This window comes from Arabidopsis thaliana, chromosome 5, assembly GCF_000001735.4.
Source record: "Arabidopsis thaliana chromosome 5, partial sequence".
Taxonomy (NCBI): Eukaryota; Viridiplantae; Streptophyta; class Magnoliopsida; order Brassicales; family Brassicaceae; genus Arabidopsis; species Arabidopsis thaliana.
The window spans coordinates 8,186,939-8,202,454 of record NC_003076.8 but is presented as its reverse complement, the minus strand read 5'-3'; the positions used below and the strand labels follow the sequence as shown (position 1 = coordinate 8,202,454).

The window sequence follows — 15,516 nt, the reverse complement described above, 5'->3', positions numbered from 1 at the left end:
AAACTTAAGAATAAGTTTCATACACTTTTTAAATATTTTGTAGGGATAGTTTTGTGGATTTTTTGAATTTTTTACAAATTATAGAGTCTTAAGAAAATTAATATAAAAGTAAATGTGAAGAATTAAAGCAAATACATTATACATTTTTTTTTTGTCTGGGGTAAGCCCTTACATACTTCACCAAGGTAATGTATGTTATAACAACATCTTCATATATGCTTTAATTCGTGCATGCATCATCTTCATATATATGCTTTTAGAAAAACAAAATAAAAACAACCGAGAATTAAACAAATACCAAACACACACTGACACAGTCAGTCACACCACACAAAGAAAACGATTTCTCTGGACGTACGTCTACTTTTATTCCTTTTGCAAATTTTATATAACATTTACTTATATATTTTTTAAATTGTAATGAATTTTGACTAAATCGTCGACTAAAATAACCTAGACAAAAAAAAAACAAGTTATTTTTCTAAAATTATATTTGTTCCTATTATCCATGGTAAGCAACATGAGTACGGGGGAGAGATCTCCACGTCTCTTTTTTTAAGGGATCACATGGTTTAATTTGTATATAATGGCTGTGCTCGCAGCACAAATGAACGGTGCATATTTTCTTTGACTTTGGCAATCAATCACGCTATATACCTTAACACTCATTCAGCAGATAATTTACTCGCAGTTCACATTTGAAAAAAATGAAATACGACTATATAGTTGTACATTTTTTGGGTATACCATACAATTTTTTTAAGAAAACGGATGAACCATGTCCATATGACCATATCCAATCTTCGATTTGAAAAAATATACGAGTTTAGGTATAGAATCAAACCAAATATTTTTTTTAAAACGGATGAACCATGTCCATATGACCATATCCAATCTTCGATTTGAAAAGATATACGAGTTTAGGTATAGAATCAAACCAAATATATTTTTTTTAACTCAAATTCATATTCAATTAGACTTAGTATATAAAATTAATAAAAATATAATATATAACACAAAATACTATATTTTTATCTAAAATTGAATGAAAACTTAAATTCGACCCGATATAAATGTTGGGTATAGACTGGATATGTTATTTTAAATATGAAACCGATTGTCCGAGCCAATAAATTTTTAAATTGTTTACGTAACAAAATATTTAATGATAATGAAAGCGTTTTGGTATATTTCAAATCTATTTAAAATAAAGATTATATTTAATTTGTTTACACCAAAACTAAAGGAGTTCAATTTAAAAAAAAAAACATTGTAAAATAGAATTTAGGAAAAACATTCTTAATCAGAAATATTTATTTGTTTAAATTTAAGTATGATGGTTTGTTTTATTTTAAACTATATAATACGAAATGCAATTGACAACAAAATGATTGAAAAAGCTACAAAACATAACACCATTAAAGGTCGGATATCTCACCAAAACCGGCCATAATAAAATTGAAATCCAACCACAATCCATTTTTGTTCAATTAATGATTCCAAAACATGGAAAAGACAGAAAAACAAGATATGAACGGAAACGAACCATAGTGCCATGGAAAAGGGTAGATAGAGTGTTCCAAACTAACGATCAGCAGAACATAAATAAGAGGCATACATCAATTTAACCAAACAAAAAACCTTATTATATGGCCCTCTAATTTATCATTTGATGCACTCTTCAAGATTTGTCTCCAGGATCGGGCCTAATCAAACAGTTTTTCCAATTTTTCCTTAGGACGGAGTCTTGCTCCCACCATTGGTGAAGCCCATGAGCTGCCATAGACGAAGCCGATTTGTTCTTGTTTACAGTCATATCTGCTGATGGAAGAAGGTGAAGAGGTTCCATTGACAAATCAGACAGTGGTGATGATGATGATGATGATGTTCCTATTCTTCGGGTCCATGGATTTCTAAATGAGCTTCTAGAACCGATTCTCTCGATGTGGCTTGCTCCGATCTTAGACATGAAGATTTTGTGTTTGAAGTAATCAATGTATCCTGCACATATTGGATCTGCTGGATTCACATATAAATAAGGTATCCACAATGCTGTTTTGGAATCTTCTTGAACCTGTAATAGTTAAAGACAACCGTATTGATTTACAAAAAAAAAAAAAGTATCAATATAGGTTCTCGTAAGAAAATAAACTATAAACTAGTACTGGAAATATTTTCAACAATGTTGTTTTTTTTTTGTAATAATTTTCTAATTTGACCAACATGGAAAACTTGATATCGTGGCCTCGACTAACAAGATGAGTTCTTAATGACTAAACCACCATAGCTAATTGAATTCGTTATCCAAAAATGATCAAACATTTGAAATTCGTTAAAAAGATTATATATTTACCCGTTGATCAGTTAAGGCCATAGTAACAGTAGCTGCAGTAGCTTTGACGAGGCTCTCGGTGATTCGAAACACACCTTTAAGTAGAACGCCGCCAGGTAGCTGCTCTAGAGGAATAGATATGATGGGTGGGTTGAATATGTAACTCTCGAGAAGGAATCCAGAAATTTTCATGGTCTTCCCGGCCAGCAACACTAGGGCGGCTCCCAAAGAGTGTCCAGCAAGCCAGATAGCTGATTCGCTGTGTTTGTCAATCATAGCGCGGATAGCTTGTATGGCGTGGATAGTCCTGGGGCCTTGATGGAGGTTATCTAAGATGCATCGGATGTCAAGTTTCACATCAGGCATCCAAGTTTCTCCCTTTAGAACCGTGCCGCGGAAGGCAATAACATAATGTGGAGGTGGTTTCAAATTAGGGTTTTTTTGGTAAAGATTGTAGTGGTCGTATTCGAAAATGGCGCCATATATGGAGCGGTCGTCGTCGATCAAGGTTTCGAGTAAAGTGAAGTGGAAAAATTCCCACCAAGCCGTGGCTAGTGAATCGGGACGACGTACCCTTTTCTTAAGCCTGTCCCCTTCCAATAAGTACACTCCATTTACCAAACATGATGCCACTGAAGTTCGATGGTACGAATTGTTCCTATTTAACAAAACCAATATATCTTTTAGTAGCTAGCTAGTAGGTATTGGTATTTTTTTTATTACCACACATTGGTGGTGAGTGGTGATCATCAAATAATAATAAGAACGAAATGATAAGAGAAAAAGTGGAAATGAACACAATGTAGTTGAAAACAATTCATTTAATGAATTTAGTCTCTTCTGAAATATTTATTATTGATGTTTATTTTAAATAAAATTTTAGTAGTAATTTTAATACTTTTTTCAAATTTAATGTTAAATTATATTCAAAGAAAAAAGGTTAATATAAAATTCACCTGAAAACATATCTTTTTTTTTTAAGTATCAATACTAGTTTAAATAAAGTCATAACATTCATTTCATGTGACAATTAATTTGAAAGTTATTTTTTGTATGAATATATAATAAAAATGAAAGTATATAGTACATAAAGAAATGTAACTATTATCATAAAAAAATATTAAAATTAACAACTATAAACGATCTTAATTTTAAATTTCATCATTCTTGAATTTTGTTTTCATAAACAATAAAGAGGAATCGTGTAAAACTCATATCTCGGCCGGAAACTTGAAAAACAATTACATGTAAACTGGGGAATAAAGAAGAACATGACATTCTCAGTCGTTATTTTCCTCATAAGTGGTTATCAACTAAAACCTAAGAAATCATGCACAGCACATGAATTCATGTAGTTTTAATAAAAATAAACTAATCATCGTCTATCATAAAAGATTTTTAGGTTTGTTTGTTAAAGAATTTTAATATTCCCTCCAATGATCTTATTCCAATTCTTTTGTCGGATATATTTTTTTAAACTTTAAAACTGATATTTTTAAAATTTGAACTTGGTCTTAAGTTCTTAACTAAGAAAGCAAATTCTTGAACATTTTTATAGTATGAAAAATAATTTCAAAAGGAAGTATACTAAAATATATATATACCAATCAATAGATGTAAGATGGAAAGGGCCAGAGACGCTGAAAGCATTTCTATCTGAGGCCATCGATTCTTCTTCTTCTTCTTTTTCCTACGAGGGAAGAATTTGACAAGTGAAAACAATAAAATCAATTTCAATGGATGCACTCTTTTTGGCCACTGCCAACACTTTCATAATTAAACTGAATTTCGATCAAGATCTCTAATTACCAAAAGTTAAAACTACACAAAGAATAAGATTATACTTATGTGCTTTAAAAGACAGATTATACAAAAACATTGTAGGAACTTTTTCTTGGCTTTTTCATGGCACTCTTTACAATAAATACAAGGATTTCTTTTTATTAAAAAACATAAAGAAAAAAGAAAGATTTTGAAAATTACCCTTGTCCGTGGTCTTAATAAGTCAATCAGAATCGAACACAATCGAATCTGGTTAAGGAAGAGATCCCAGTAAGTAAATTATAGAGTTCTTCTGTTCTTTTTTCTTTCTTTCAAGAATTCCTTTTAAAGAACGATTTATAGATGCTAAAAGCTGAAGACTTTTTCTAAGATATGAAGACTTTTTTGATCCGGATCGGAGGTGTTGAGACCTCCCTAGGAACAACTTATCCCTTTTACATCAACGTGAGCACTAACAAGAGCCAGAATGTATCAATAACATCTTTATATACATTTGACAAGGTTCCTAGTTCTTACAAATTGGCAATTAAAAATATATTAATAATTAAGTGGACTAGTAGTACTCACTTTTGCTCTATTCACATCTAAACTAGATTTAAACAAGTGGTACTCAATTACTCATTTCTGCTGCCATTCTCATCAAAACTAGATTCCAACATGGTTTATCATATAGTATAGAGGAATATAAAATGACCACTTAAAACAAATGACGAGTAATTACTAAACCACGATGACAAAAAAAAAAAACAGATAAATAAGGAAACAACTAGTATGACTTTAAATTTTTCTTTTAAGTGAAATATTCTCCTTTGTTTATTACAGCTAACAAATTATAGAAATAAATATATATATATATATATATATATATTGCTATTGGAGAATATTCCAAATTAAACTCTCAATGTACATAAGATAGACTTTTCAACGAGTGATTAAAAAAGCAATAATTCATAATATATCTTAAAATGTCAAAAGAGGAAATGCAAAACAAAACCAAATCGAGAAAACAAGAACTAAAATTAATTATCGACAATTAAATGAAAAAAAAAGAAATTAAACATGGGTAAGAGAGACAAAACTAAAACATGAAATAGAAGACAACAAAAAAAAAAAGTAGAAGAGATGGGAAACAAGTCGATAGAGGGTTCGTAACTAAAAAGATCACATGATAAGATATAAAAGGCATAACGCCTAATTATATCTGACTCTCCTTTTTATTGTTTATTGTATGGTCAGTTGCTCCAATTTGCCTTCATGGTAAGGTCTGATGCAGCAGCTTTCCCAATTTTCCCTCAGTGTCGAGTCTCGCTCCCACCATTGGTGAAGTCCGTGAGCTGTCGTTGACTTAGTCGGTTTGTTCTTGTTTACAGTCATATCTGCTGATGGAAGAAGGTGGAGAGGTTCCGATGACAAATCCGACGGTGATAGTTTTCCTCTTCTTCCCACCAATAGACTCCTAACTGATTTTCTAGCACCGATTCTCTCGATGTGGCTTGCTCCTATCTCAGACATGAAGGTTTTGTGTCTGAAGTAATCGATGTATCCTGCACATATTGGATCTGCTGGATTCACATATAAATAAGGTATCCATGATGCTGTCTTTGGATCGTCTTTTGGAACCTGTAGTAATTTAAGACAAACAGTTTCTTGTAAGAAAATCAACTTGTATATAGTAGTACTCAGTTTGGAGTGGCCAACAAGGAATCTCAAATGAATGAAACTTGATATTTTTATGTAATCGCAAGTGAATGAAACTTGTTATTTTAACTCTTAAGTAGATCAAACATTTTTAATTTAAGACTATTTATTTACCTGTAGATCGGTTAAGGCCATGGCTACGGTGGCTTTGACGACACTCTTGGTGATTTGAAACAAACCTTTAATTATATCGCCACCAGGTAGCTGCTCTAGAGGAATAGACGAGATGGGTGGGTTGAATATGTAACTCTCGAGGAGGAATCCAGAAATTTTCATGGTCTTTCCAGCCAGCAACACTAGGGCGGCTCCCAAAGAGTGTCCAGCAAGCCAGATAGCTGAATGGTTGTGTTTGTCCACCATACGGCGGATTACATTTATGGCGTACATAGACCTGCCACCTTGATGGAGGGTGTTGAAGATGCATTTGAGGTCAAGTTTCAAATCAAACTTCCAAGTTTTTCCCTTTAAAACTGTGCCGCGGAAAGCAATTACATAGCGTGGAACTTTCACATGAGGGGTATTTTGGTAGAGGTGGTATAGTTCGTATTCGAAAATGGCACCATAGATGGAGCTGTCATCGTCGATCAAGGTTTCGAGTAAAGTGAAGTGGAAAAATTCCCACCATGGCTTGGCTAGTGCTTCAGAACCTTCCCGTTCCTCAAGCCTGTCCCCTTCCAATGTATACACTCCATTTACCAAACTTGATGCCACTGAGGTTCGATGGTACTGATTGTTCCTATTACAAGGAAAATAAACAAGCACATGTTAGTTTTAGAGTCCGAGTAGATATGGAACAAAAACTTCTATCTTTGTCTATCATAAGAAAAATAAAAATAAAAATCTATTTTGAGTGCTATAAAACAAATTAAAGAAAAATATATCTTAAAAGGAAGTATCTATTTTATTTATTTCAAAACAAATAAAATAAAATGTTACCAGTCAATAGATGTAAGATGGAAGGGGCCAAAAATGTTGAAAGTATCTGTATCTTTGGAAGCCCTCTCTTCTCCTCCCATCAGTTTTCCGAGAGAACCTCGTCCCATTTCTTCTTCTTCTTCCTATAATCTAAGGTATTACATTGCCAATAAGTAATCAAACTGATATAAAGTTTAAACGGTGAAGAACAATATGAAAATGTTTCACAAATTAATTATACATATATTTCATTGAATGCACTACTGGCTACTCTTTCTGGCCATTGCCAAAACTTTTATATAAATGCATGTTCTGTAAATTAATTCGAATTTCGGTATAAATCCTGATTAGTGATTACTAAAAATTAGAACTGCAAAAACAAAAAGCTAAACTTATCGTTTTTAAACGACAGATTATACAAAAGATTGTAGGAACTCTCTCTCTAGGCTTTGTTATGACTATCATTCACTCATTACATAAAATAAACAGAATTCTTTTTAAAAGGAAGAAAAAAAAATCAGAAAATGATAACATAAAATAAAAACATAAGTTAATACCTTTTTTCGTGATCTTACTGGTCAATCAGACTCGAATTTAATCGAATATGATTTAAGTAAACTTAAGAGTTCGTGAACTTCTTTCTATCTCTCTTCTAGCTCAGATGCACCTTAGGTTGACAAAAAAATTAGATCCTATAGAGTTATTCTGTTCTTCTTTTTATTCTTTTTTTCAAGAGGAAAAAGAACTAATGAGTTACTACACAGATAAGCATCTTGCTATTTATAGATGGTAAAAAAATGAAGACTTTTTGGATCCGGAGACTTTGAGAACTATCCCTTTAACACTGAACCAGAATGTATTAACTACTTCTTTAGTTACAAATTGACAAATTTTCTACAAATTGGCAATTAAAAACACATTTAATAAGTGTGAATTAGTCTCTGACTACATGTACAGCAACTGGTCCGATTTATTTATCATATAGTATAAAGACAACGTTTATTCATCCATCATCAAACCAATATAGTCCCACATGATCAAACTCAATAAAGAAAAGGTAAAAATAGTTGGTTTAACAACAAATTGGCTTTAAACTGAAGTAAAAGGTTAGTTACAAGAAATATAATCCAATACATAACTATATCTAAACTCAATCATTGTATTAATTGTAATATATATATACAGAAAAATATTGCATGGTGATATACATAATAGACTCACATCATAGCAATTATTTATTATCTCTCAGTTTGATTCGACATTATTCTTTTTTCAACATTGGAACCAAAATCAGTTCAGTGCAGAAGATGAATCGACAAAAAATTGAAATCATATATTGTTCCCTCGAAAGTGATTTTCTGTAATTTACTAACCTCGTATAAAAATCATAAATATATTAACCTTCGATAAGTCTAAAATGAACGTAACTCACAATTATTCCTTTACTAACTCCTTTAGAAATTACGAAAATTATTTTGCGTTTGAATTTATTGATAAAAGTTATCCTAGATTTTAGGCTCGGTATATTATTCAAATTGCACATATTCTAAATAGATAAAGATTACATAATAATGTTTTCTATTCAAATTGTATTTACTCTCAAGCATAGTTAACACTACACTCAACGTTAATTAATAATAAGGTTATATATTTCTGTCGGAAAAAGTTTTGCGATTGAATTTTATACTTAAGGTCAACGATACTCTACACTACTCTATTCGCTTAACCCAAATTCATGTAATGCCAATGGATGCTTAAGAATAAGGGAGGGACATAAAAATATCAAATGTCAAGCATCAAGATATTACTATATGGCCTAAGAAAATAATGGTCAACACTTTTTTATTGTTGCTTATCAATTTGGTTTCTTATAAGTTCTATCTAAGTGGCAGTGTTATTATAATTGTTTGACTTTATCTATCGTTACAATTATCAATAATAAAATTGCATTCAGAATTCTTTTTAGCTTTTCTAAATCCAAGACATATGCACCAAGTGGCAAGAAGATAAATTTATATACAGTATACTGTATACCTCACCATTTAATATTTCTTCATGTTGGCTAGGTAAAAAAGTTCTTCATGTGACTTCCAATATCCGAAAGAGCCCTTCAAAGTGACAATTATTCAACTTTTATCCTTATTTTTCTTTTTACAATAAACCATTAATATGAAATATTTCAAATAAACCTCTTAATCGATCTCGACTTGGCACCAGCTTAATAAGTAACAATTCTGTTTTGTTTTTTCTAACACTCAATTCATTTATTCTGTTAATATGTCGTTTAAAATAAAAATGGGAATTTTTTTTTTCATTTTAATTAATAACTTTTGTTTTCTTATCACAACTAACAAATTCTAAAAAAAAACAAATATAATATTTCTGGATCTTAAAAAAGTTGCAAGGAGAGAAAGTGACCACTTCCACTTGTTGCCTTGCTGGGTACTAAGAACTGCTCCATCAACAAGTTATTATAGGATAAATTTGTTTACCACATGTGCATTTTTGATTCCTTCAATTGTGTTAATAACTTAAAATTTAATTACATAATTAAATTATATTAAAGATATTATTATAATATTATTAAGATATACCATAGAGTATGTAAATCAGTGAGAATGATCTGAATAGGTACTGAGATATATGTCCCTCTCTTTTTCATTCATCTTCTTAAAATCTATGCTTGCAAATATTATGGATAATTCAAAAATGAAAATAACAAAAATAGTTATAGCAACAAAAATAAGAAATTCAAATAATTATATTTATGAAATGTTATTAAAATTCAGCTAATAAAACTATTTTCTCGCAATAATTGATATTGAATTAAGAAAAATATATATTATTTTAATATAAAAAAACTAAAAGTTGTTTTTAAAGTGAATTAAAATATGTAACTTAAACTTACCACATCTTAACTCATGAAAATTTCATGTTTTGAGTTAGGTTTAATTTCACTTACTTAAGTAACTCTAAAACTCTAATTTTTGTATTTTCTAAAAAATCACGTGAGAACTATAAGACCAAAGTCCAGTTCTAACGGCACCCACTTTTTGGGAGATGCATGAACCAACTTCCAATCTCGAAAAAATAACCAGTAAATTGAAGAAGAAAGAAGCTGTTGATAATATTTCTAGTTTTGTTGTATTTTGTAAATTTGGTCTTGTGTTCAATTTATTCGTAGTACCGTTTCTTTTGTTAGTCAGGCTTTTGGTTCGAGAGTTTTCTTAAAACTCGTCGCCTTTATTTTCATAAGCGTTTTTGTCGGGCATGGATTGTACCCTTCACTTTAGCCCAACCTGAAACAAGATTAACTTCATTAGCAGCCAACCAATCCCAAAAGACTCATGATAGTCGGTCATGATTCTATCACCAACTTAGTTTTTTTTTATAAATAGAGAGGCATCTCATTAAGAGAGATGGGACAAATAAAAAAGATGGGAGAAGAAACCCAAACTTCAAACAACTGCTCTATTCATCCAACTTGGGTTCAACTGCTCTTTTCTTTCATCATGTCGTTTGACTGCTTATTTCGTCCAACTGACACTAAACTATTACGCTCGTCTATCTCGTTGATTGACAGTTTAGTTCGTCCAACCTGGCATCCAACTACTCTGTTCGTCCATCTAGTTGCTTGAATGCTCAGTTTGTCCAACTTGGCGTTCAATTGCTTAGTCCATCCATCTCATCGCATGACTTTGTTTGACTGCTAGTTCGTCACTCAAACTGCGTAGCTCGTCGTCCAGATTGACTAGCTCTTAGTTATTGTAATATGAACTACGAATTATTTGTCCATTTCTATGAATATGTAGGCAGCCTTTTACAATGCACATCTATAAACTAAATAAACTATGTGTTCGTCATGAGAACTACTTAACTTCTGAACTTCACAGTTGTCATGAAATTTTTTTTCCTTGTAAACAAACTTACAATATTTTATCAAAATCTATGCATAAACATTTTCGATTCTTGTCGGCTTTATGTCTGGAAGATTTCGTTCAGTTTTCCGGCTTAGTATAGTTTTTGTTTTCTTTTCCAATTTTTCATTTTTTTCATTTTTTAGTTATATATATATTATACACGCATATTTGTATCTCTATTTTATTATGTCATAAACTTTTGACATATAGATTTTAGTGGCCATAATATATTTTTAAGGACATTTTGTCATTAGTGCTGAAATGGTGAGTCAATTTCATAGAATAATGTAACTTTCTAATTGAACTATATTATAATAAAAATACAACACTAATTACATATCAGCATGTCGTACCATTACTTCTTGAATTTGGGCTTAACGTGGCCCAGAGTTGACATAATTGCATCCACATAATATTTTTTTCTCCGATCATCGGAAAAAGCAGTAATCAAGATGCAGAAGCTCAACGACATCTTCTCCGGTGGAGGAGACGGCGACGGAACAACCGATAGTTTCCTTGAAGATGGATCGGAGGGTCTCTGTGCTCTCTCCACCACCCAGGTCCCTCCCCGATGTCGATTTCGCTATGGTTTAATATTTGGTGTCTGTTTACTAAATCAATCCTCTTCGATTTTGCAGAGAATGTACGGATTCGCCGCGTCTTTAGCCACTGGTCTGCTACTTATGTTCCTGGTAAAATATCAAATTTCATGAACAGAATGAGAAATTTGTGATTGATTAGAAATTTCATAAGCGTTTTTAGTGATTGATGCTCTTGTTACTTGTTTAGTCACATTCTATTGATCAAATTGGGATGATCTTGTTCAGTATTAGACCATCTAGAAGTAGTAATTTCATATATCTGTTTCTTCTTATGCAGTCTATGATTGTATTTGGGATCCCCATCAAATTTGCACTGCTCTTCACATTTGGAAATGTTCTAGCTATTGGAAGGTATGTTGTCGCCTGAAGATTGCGGCGAGAAGAACTTGTTGTTCGACTAACATTTCGAGATTTCATTCATGGCGATTCAGTTATTTACATCCATAGAATTGAATGGTTCTCTTTTTATCTTATCTTTCATGGACTCTCAGTTAGATTTAGTCATTTTGATTTCTGATGCTAACTGGTTCCCATAATGGCACGGTCGTTTGCTTCTACTTCTTGATATTGGTGCATAGAAACATGATTACGCCATTATACTACTTTCATCGTGCTTTCGTGTCTAGTTAACCGAAGTATTTCATAGCGTTTCTTCAAGATTCCTGCCCGTGGATTTTTTTTTTTACTTTGTATGACATTTATGGCTTCTGGATTTCTGTATGAAAGATCAGAATATAGAGCTATAGATATGTTCCCATTTTAAGCTTGCTTGCTTTGTGTAACTTCAATTAGAGTCGTTTTCCATTGGCAAGAATCTGATTATATTGTCTTGTATCTTACAAAGTCTCTTGCCATTTTTTACCTTCGCAATGTTATTCTTTTTTAAACCACAAGAGATCACTGTCTTTTTTTTTGGCAGCACAGCTTTCCTCATGGGACCTGAGCAACAGATGAGTATGATGTTTGACCCTGTTCGTTTCTTAGCTACATCCATTTATATCGGATGTGTCGTTGTTGCACTCATTTGCGCTCTCCTGGTATGTTCTTGCTCTCTTATACAACAACCAATAACTATGTTTTAGTCCAAAATTAGATCTTTAGAGTAATTGCAAGATCCAATATGACACATGTCCAAAATCTGCAATGTGTTTGTTCTCAATACTTCTCAGCTTGAAATTTCTGTTTTTTCAAAAATCTTTCTCGTCTCTTGTAGATCCATAGCAAAATCTTAACGGTCCTTGCGATCTTATGTGAGATTTGTGCACTGATATGGTAAGTTAAATGCTAACCTTCAATCCAAAACAGGGTTTGGTTCTATAAGGACCCGATGATTCTTAAGCCTTATTAGATTTGAACATCTTCTTTTACACATTATAATGACAGGTACAGCCTCAGTTATATTCCATTCGCACGGAGAATGGTCTCTGAAATAATGATCCGTCTTTGTGACACTGAGCTATAGTCAGTCATCTGGCAGCAAAACACAAAGCACATAAATTGTTTTATACTGGTCTCGAGAACTTGTGATCTGATTATTCTTAAACGAATCTTGCTTGTTTTTTGACCTGATCGTGTGAGTCGGAAGTAATGCAGTGAGTTTGTTTTATTGGGGTCTTGAAGCTCTTGTGTGTATTTCGTTGCTTCAAGCTCTTCTGTTGCTTCAGTCTTAAAACGTTGTTTGGCATTTTGTGTGATCAAATACAAAGATTTCTTTTTCTTTAAACATCTTAGAGTTCTCAATATCACAAGTAAGATTGCATCATTACTGATGCAGTTGCAACTGCAAATTACATCATCAGTGACACAACCTTTTGCCATTATGTTTAGTTGGAAAGAGACATGAGAATAAGAGGTCTTCATGAATCATTTTGTATATCCATTGGCTCTCATCTGTTACCTAGTGGCTTAATAAAAAATTGTGAAGACAATAATGCAGAAACTCGAAAGAGGCCTTTTATCTTAAATAATAATAACGAGAAAGAGTATCATTCTTATAAAATCATATTCTCTACATTATTAGTTACTTCTTTACATTTAAAAACAGCAAAATAAACATCACCAGCCGAACAAGACAAGAACACCAATGTGTTCGATCAAATCTTCGTAACTCCCCAAATGTCATATGCAACCACCCAACTGCAAAAATTCACAAGTACAAAAAAAAAACTCAGAGTTCAGTTACTAATTGTTATTGTTTGACAACAAAAGGATACTAACTTTATTTGTTAGCAAGTTATATAATCTCTCACCATAATAGATTCGATTTCTTTGTCGGAGACAGGTGTACGTTTCGGCTGGAGAGATGCTTTCCCTCCATCAGCAGTGTTCTTCGGAGCTGCCGGAACATCAGAACTCGCCGTCACATTTTTCTTAACGCCGGAAACAGATCCCGGCGCCGGTCCAGAACCTGAGAAAGTCACACACAAAAAAGGAGACGTTAAGAACAAGAATAAAGCAAGAACTAAAGAAAATAAGAGTAGTGAAAGAGAATAAACTAAACCAAAAAAACATAAAACAAAGAAAAATGTTAACCAGATGAGATAGAATGTCTCTGAGGAAATTTGATACGAGGAATTCTTCTCATCTTCAGCTTCCTATGGATTCTTCAAGTAATTGCTCTGTTTTCTTTCTTTCTCTGATTTTTCTGACCATAGAGTTGAACGTAGCTCTTATCTTTATCCTGAAGTTAATGGGCTAATGGGCTGAAGAAAAATAATCGTTGGATGGGCTTTTCTGTAAAGTAACACAATTGGGTTATTTAGAAGGCAAAAATGAAAAGGTATAATTTTCAGTGACAATGCCAAGAAACAAAAAAAACATACAATTATGACCAAAAAAAAAGAAAAAAAAGATACACATACAATAGAATGTCGCAGGGTTTGGTTACGGTTTATCATGGAGACGACTCCTTCAACTTATTTAGTCATTCTTCATCGTCGTCGCCTTTGCTTATGAATCTGATTTTGTGTATGAGATGAGCAATGAGCATCAAATAATGAAGTATTATGCTTTTTTCATAAGGGTATATGAATATAATTTTGTTTTATTTAATATATTGGAACGCTACATTCTTTCGCTGACTCGTTTATTTAAGTACACTGACTCGTTTATAGCTCTTATCTTTTCTTTTCTTTTTTGGAAACTAGAAGTTTTGTCTTGAAGTCATAATAATTTCTTTGAAGACGGTGGACTGGACGACGAGAAAATCAGAGGGTGACGGTGATGTAACAAGACTAGAAGTCTGCCACCGTACGGCGTCTAACGCTATGAAAATTATCTTGCATGTAGGAATTTTTATTTTATTTTATTTTAGTTTCTTAGGAGCAGTGTTTAGTTTCTTGATCTTTCCTGTTTTGACTTCCCTCCCAATAACTCTATATTTCCAAGACAGAGTAAATGTGAAGAAGAAAACTTTAAGACGATAGTGAATTTATGTGTAGATAAGATATATATGAAGAAAATATGGACACCGAATCACAATCATTGATAAAGTTATGTGGTGAGGATTATATTGACTTGTTCATGGAAAGCAGCCAAAAAATGAATTAGTCTCCAACAATTTTTGGCGAAACGATATTTTACGTCGACCTTTGACAAAAATAGAAACAACATTAAACGGAACACGAAACAAGAAGTGACATCATTCATTGTGAAATGTGTTTATTCACTATGATTTTCTTTTTGATTTATCAGAAGTTTGGATATAATCATGTATGTGATGATGTCACGTTTGTGCTTTTGTAAATTCTCTTAAAAGCCATATAAAGACTAAAGTAACAGGCAAATACTAAATCCTAAACCCTAAACCCTTATAGATATGGATTTGCCGTTAATTGTAGTGATAGATGCTACTAAACTATCGTGTTGACTTGGACATTTTCCCTAGTAGCCATCTGGAGCAAGATAATAACAGACTTGTGGATAATGCGGTAGATGAGAAAAGACCATGGTACTGACGTCATCATCGTTGGAGCCGAAGTTGGCGGCTCGCCTCTCGCCTATGCACTTCCCATTGTTCGTAATCGGTCCAAGTATCGAATCTCTCAGGGCCGGCTCATTAGAATATTGGGTTCTGTACTATTATATATTTAAGCCTACAATAAAGATGATTTTAAACGAAAGACCCTAAAGTGTGAAGAAAAATTTGTAAAATTATTTTGGACCCTGTACATTTGCTCTCCAAGATCCTCCCAAGAACCGCCTGCCGAATCTGCATCTCTCTTCTAAAACATCTAGTTAACTTCTTGACATTTTATATAATTAGCAA

At 32.5% G+C, this 15,516-nt stretch overlaps 4 protein-coding genes and 1 non-coding gene across 8 annotated transcripts; 2 read left to right on the top strand and 3 right to left on the bottom strand.

The window, feature by feature from the left end:
* Nucleotides 1-1,403: 1,403 nt before the first annotated feature.
* On the bottom strand, nucleotides 1,404-2,698 carry AT5G24190 (Lipase class 3-related protein; the record flags this gene model as incomplete). Its single annotated transcript, NM_122325.2, has 2 exons — nucleotides 1,404-2,074; nucleotides 2,354-2,698. The coding sequence occupies 2 exons, from the start codon at nucleotides 2,696-2,698 to the stop codon at nucleotides 1,682-1,684; spliced, it is 738 nt and encodes a 245-aa protein (NP_197807.1). The 3' UTR covers nucleotides 1,404-1,681.
* Nucleotides 2,699-5,335: 2,637 nt separating this feature from the next.
* AT5G24180 (Lipase class 3-related protein) lies at nucleotides 5,336-6,855 on the bottom strand (the record flags this gene model as incomplete). Its single annotated transcript, NM_122324.1, has 3 exons — nucleotides 5,336-5,734; nucleotides 5,927-6,548; nucleotides 6,749-6,855. 3 exons carry the CDS (start codon nucleotides 6,853-6,855, stop codon nucleotides 5,336-5,338), a joined length of 1,128 nt encoding a protein of 375 aa, NP_197806.1.
* Nucleotides 6,856-10,995: 4,140 nt separating this feature from the next.
* Nucleotides 10,996-12,994, top strand: AT5G24170 (Got1/Sft2-like vescicle transport protein family). 2 transcript variants are annotated; one of them, NM_122323.5, is made up of 6 exons: nucleotides 10,996-11,207; nucleotides 11,286-11,339; nucleotides 11,527-11,600; nucleotides 12,169-12,286; nucleotides 12,463-12,521; nucleotides 12,633-12,994. In NM_122323.5, exons 1-6 carry the CDS (start codon nucleotides 11,100-11,102, stop codon nucleotides 12,709-12,711), a joined length of 492 nt encoding a protein of 163 aa, NP_197805.2. In that variant the 5' UTR covers nucleotides 10,996-11,099; the 3' UTR covers nucleotides 12,712-12,994. The 2 variants fall into 2 exon arrangements, with proteins under 2 accessions (NP_197805.2, NP_001331664.1); NM_001343848.1 differs by having other exon boundaries at nucleotides 11,000-11,207; nucleotides 12,169-12,972.
* Nucleotides 12,985-14,289, bottom strand: AT5G24165 (uncharacterized protein). Of its 2 annotated transcripts, NM_001343847.1 has the most exons (4): nucleotides 14,111-14,289; nucleotides 13,782-13,982; nucleotides 13,499-13,656; nucleotides 12,985-13,385 (listed from the first exon to the last, which is right to left on the bottom strand). In NM_001343847.1, exons 2-4 carry the CDS (start codon nucleotides 13,831-13,833, stop codon nucleotides 13,368-13,370), a joined length of 228 nt encoding a protein of 75 aa, NP_001318632.1. In that variant the 5' UTR covers nucleotides 13,834-13,982; nucleotides 14,111-14,289; the 3' UTR covers nucleotides 12,985-13,367. The 2 variants fall into 2 exon arrangements, with proteins under 2 accessions (NP_001318632.1, NP_568440.1); NM_122322.3 differs by having other exon boundaries at nucleotides 13,782-14,289.
* On the top strand, nucleotides 14,259-14,647 carry AT5G00460. Of its 2 annotated transcripts, NR_144154.1 has the most exons (2): nucleotides 14,259-14,271; nucleotides 14,396-14,645. It is a non-coding gene; the product is annotated as an uncharacterized misc_RNA (transcript). The 2 variants fall into 2 exon arrangements; NR_144153.1 differs by lacking the exon at nucleotides 14,259-14,271 and having other exon boundaries at nucleotides 14,377-14,647.
* Nucleotides 14,648-15,516: the final 869 nt, after the last annotated feature.

Coding starts and splice junctions, on each gene's coding strand:
- AT5G24170 (NM_122323.5), top strand. CDS start 11,100: ATGCAGAAGCTCAACGACATCTTCTCCGGTGGAGGAGACGGCGACGGA. Junction 11,340..11,526: donor GTCTGCTACTTATGTTCCTG/GTAAAATATCAA, acceptor CTTCTTATGCAG/TCTATGATTGTATTTGGGAT. Junction 12,287..12,462: donor CACTCATTTGCGCTCTCCTG/GTATGTTCTTGC, acceptor CGTCTCTTGTAG/ATCCATAGCAAAATCTTAAC.
- AT5G24165 (NM_122322.3), bottom strand. CDS start 13,833: ATGAGAAGAATTCCTCGTATCAAATTTCCTCAGAGACATTCTATCTCA. Junction 13,657..13,781: donor GAGACATTCTATCTCATCTG/GTTAACATTTTT, acceptor TGACTTTCTCAG/GTTCTGGACCGGCGCCGGGA.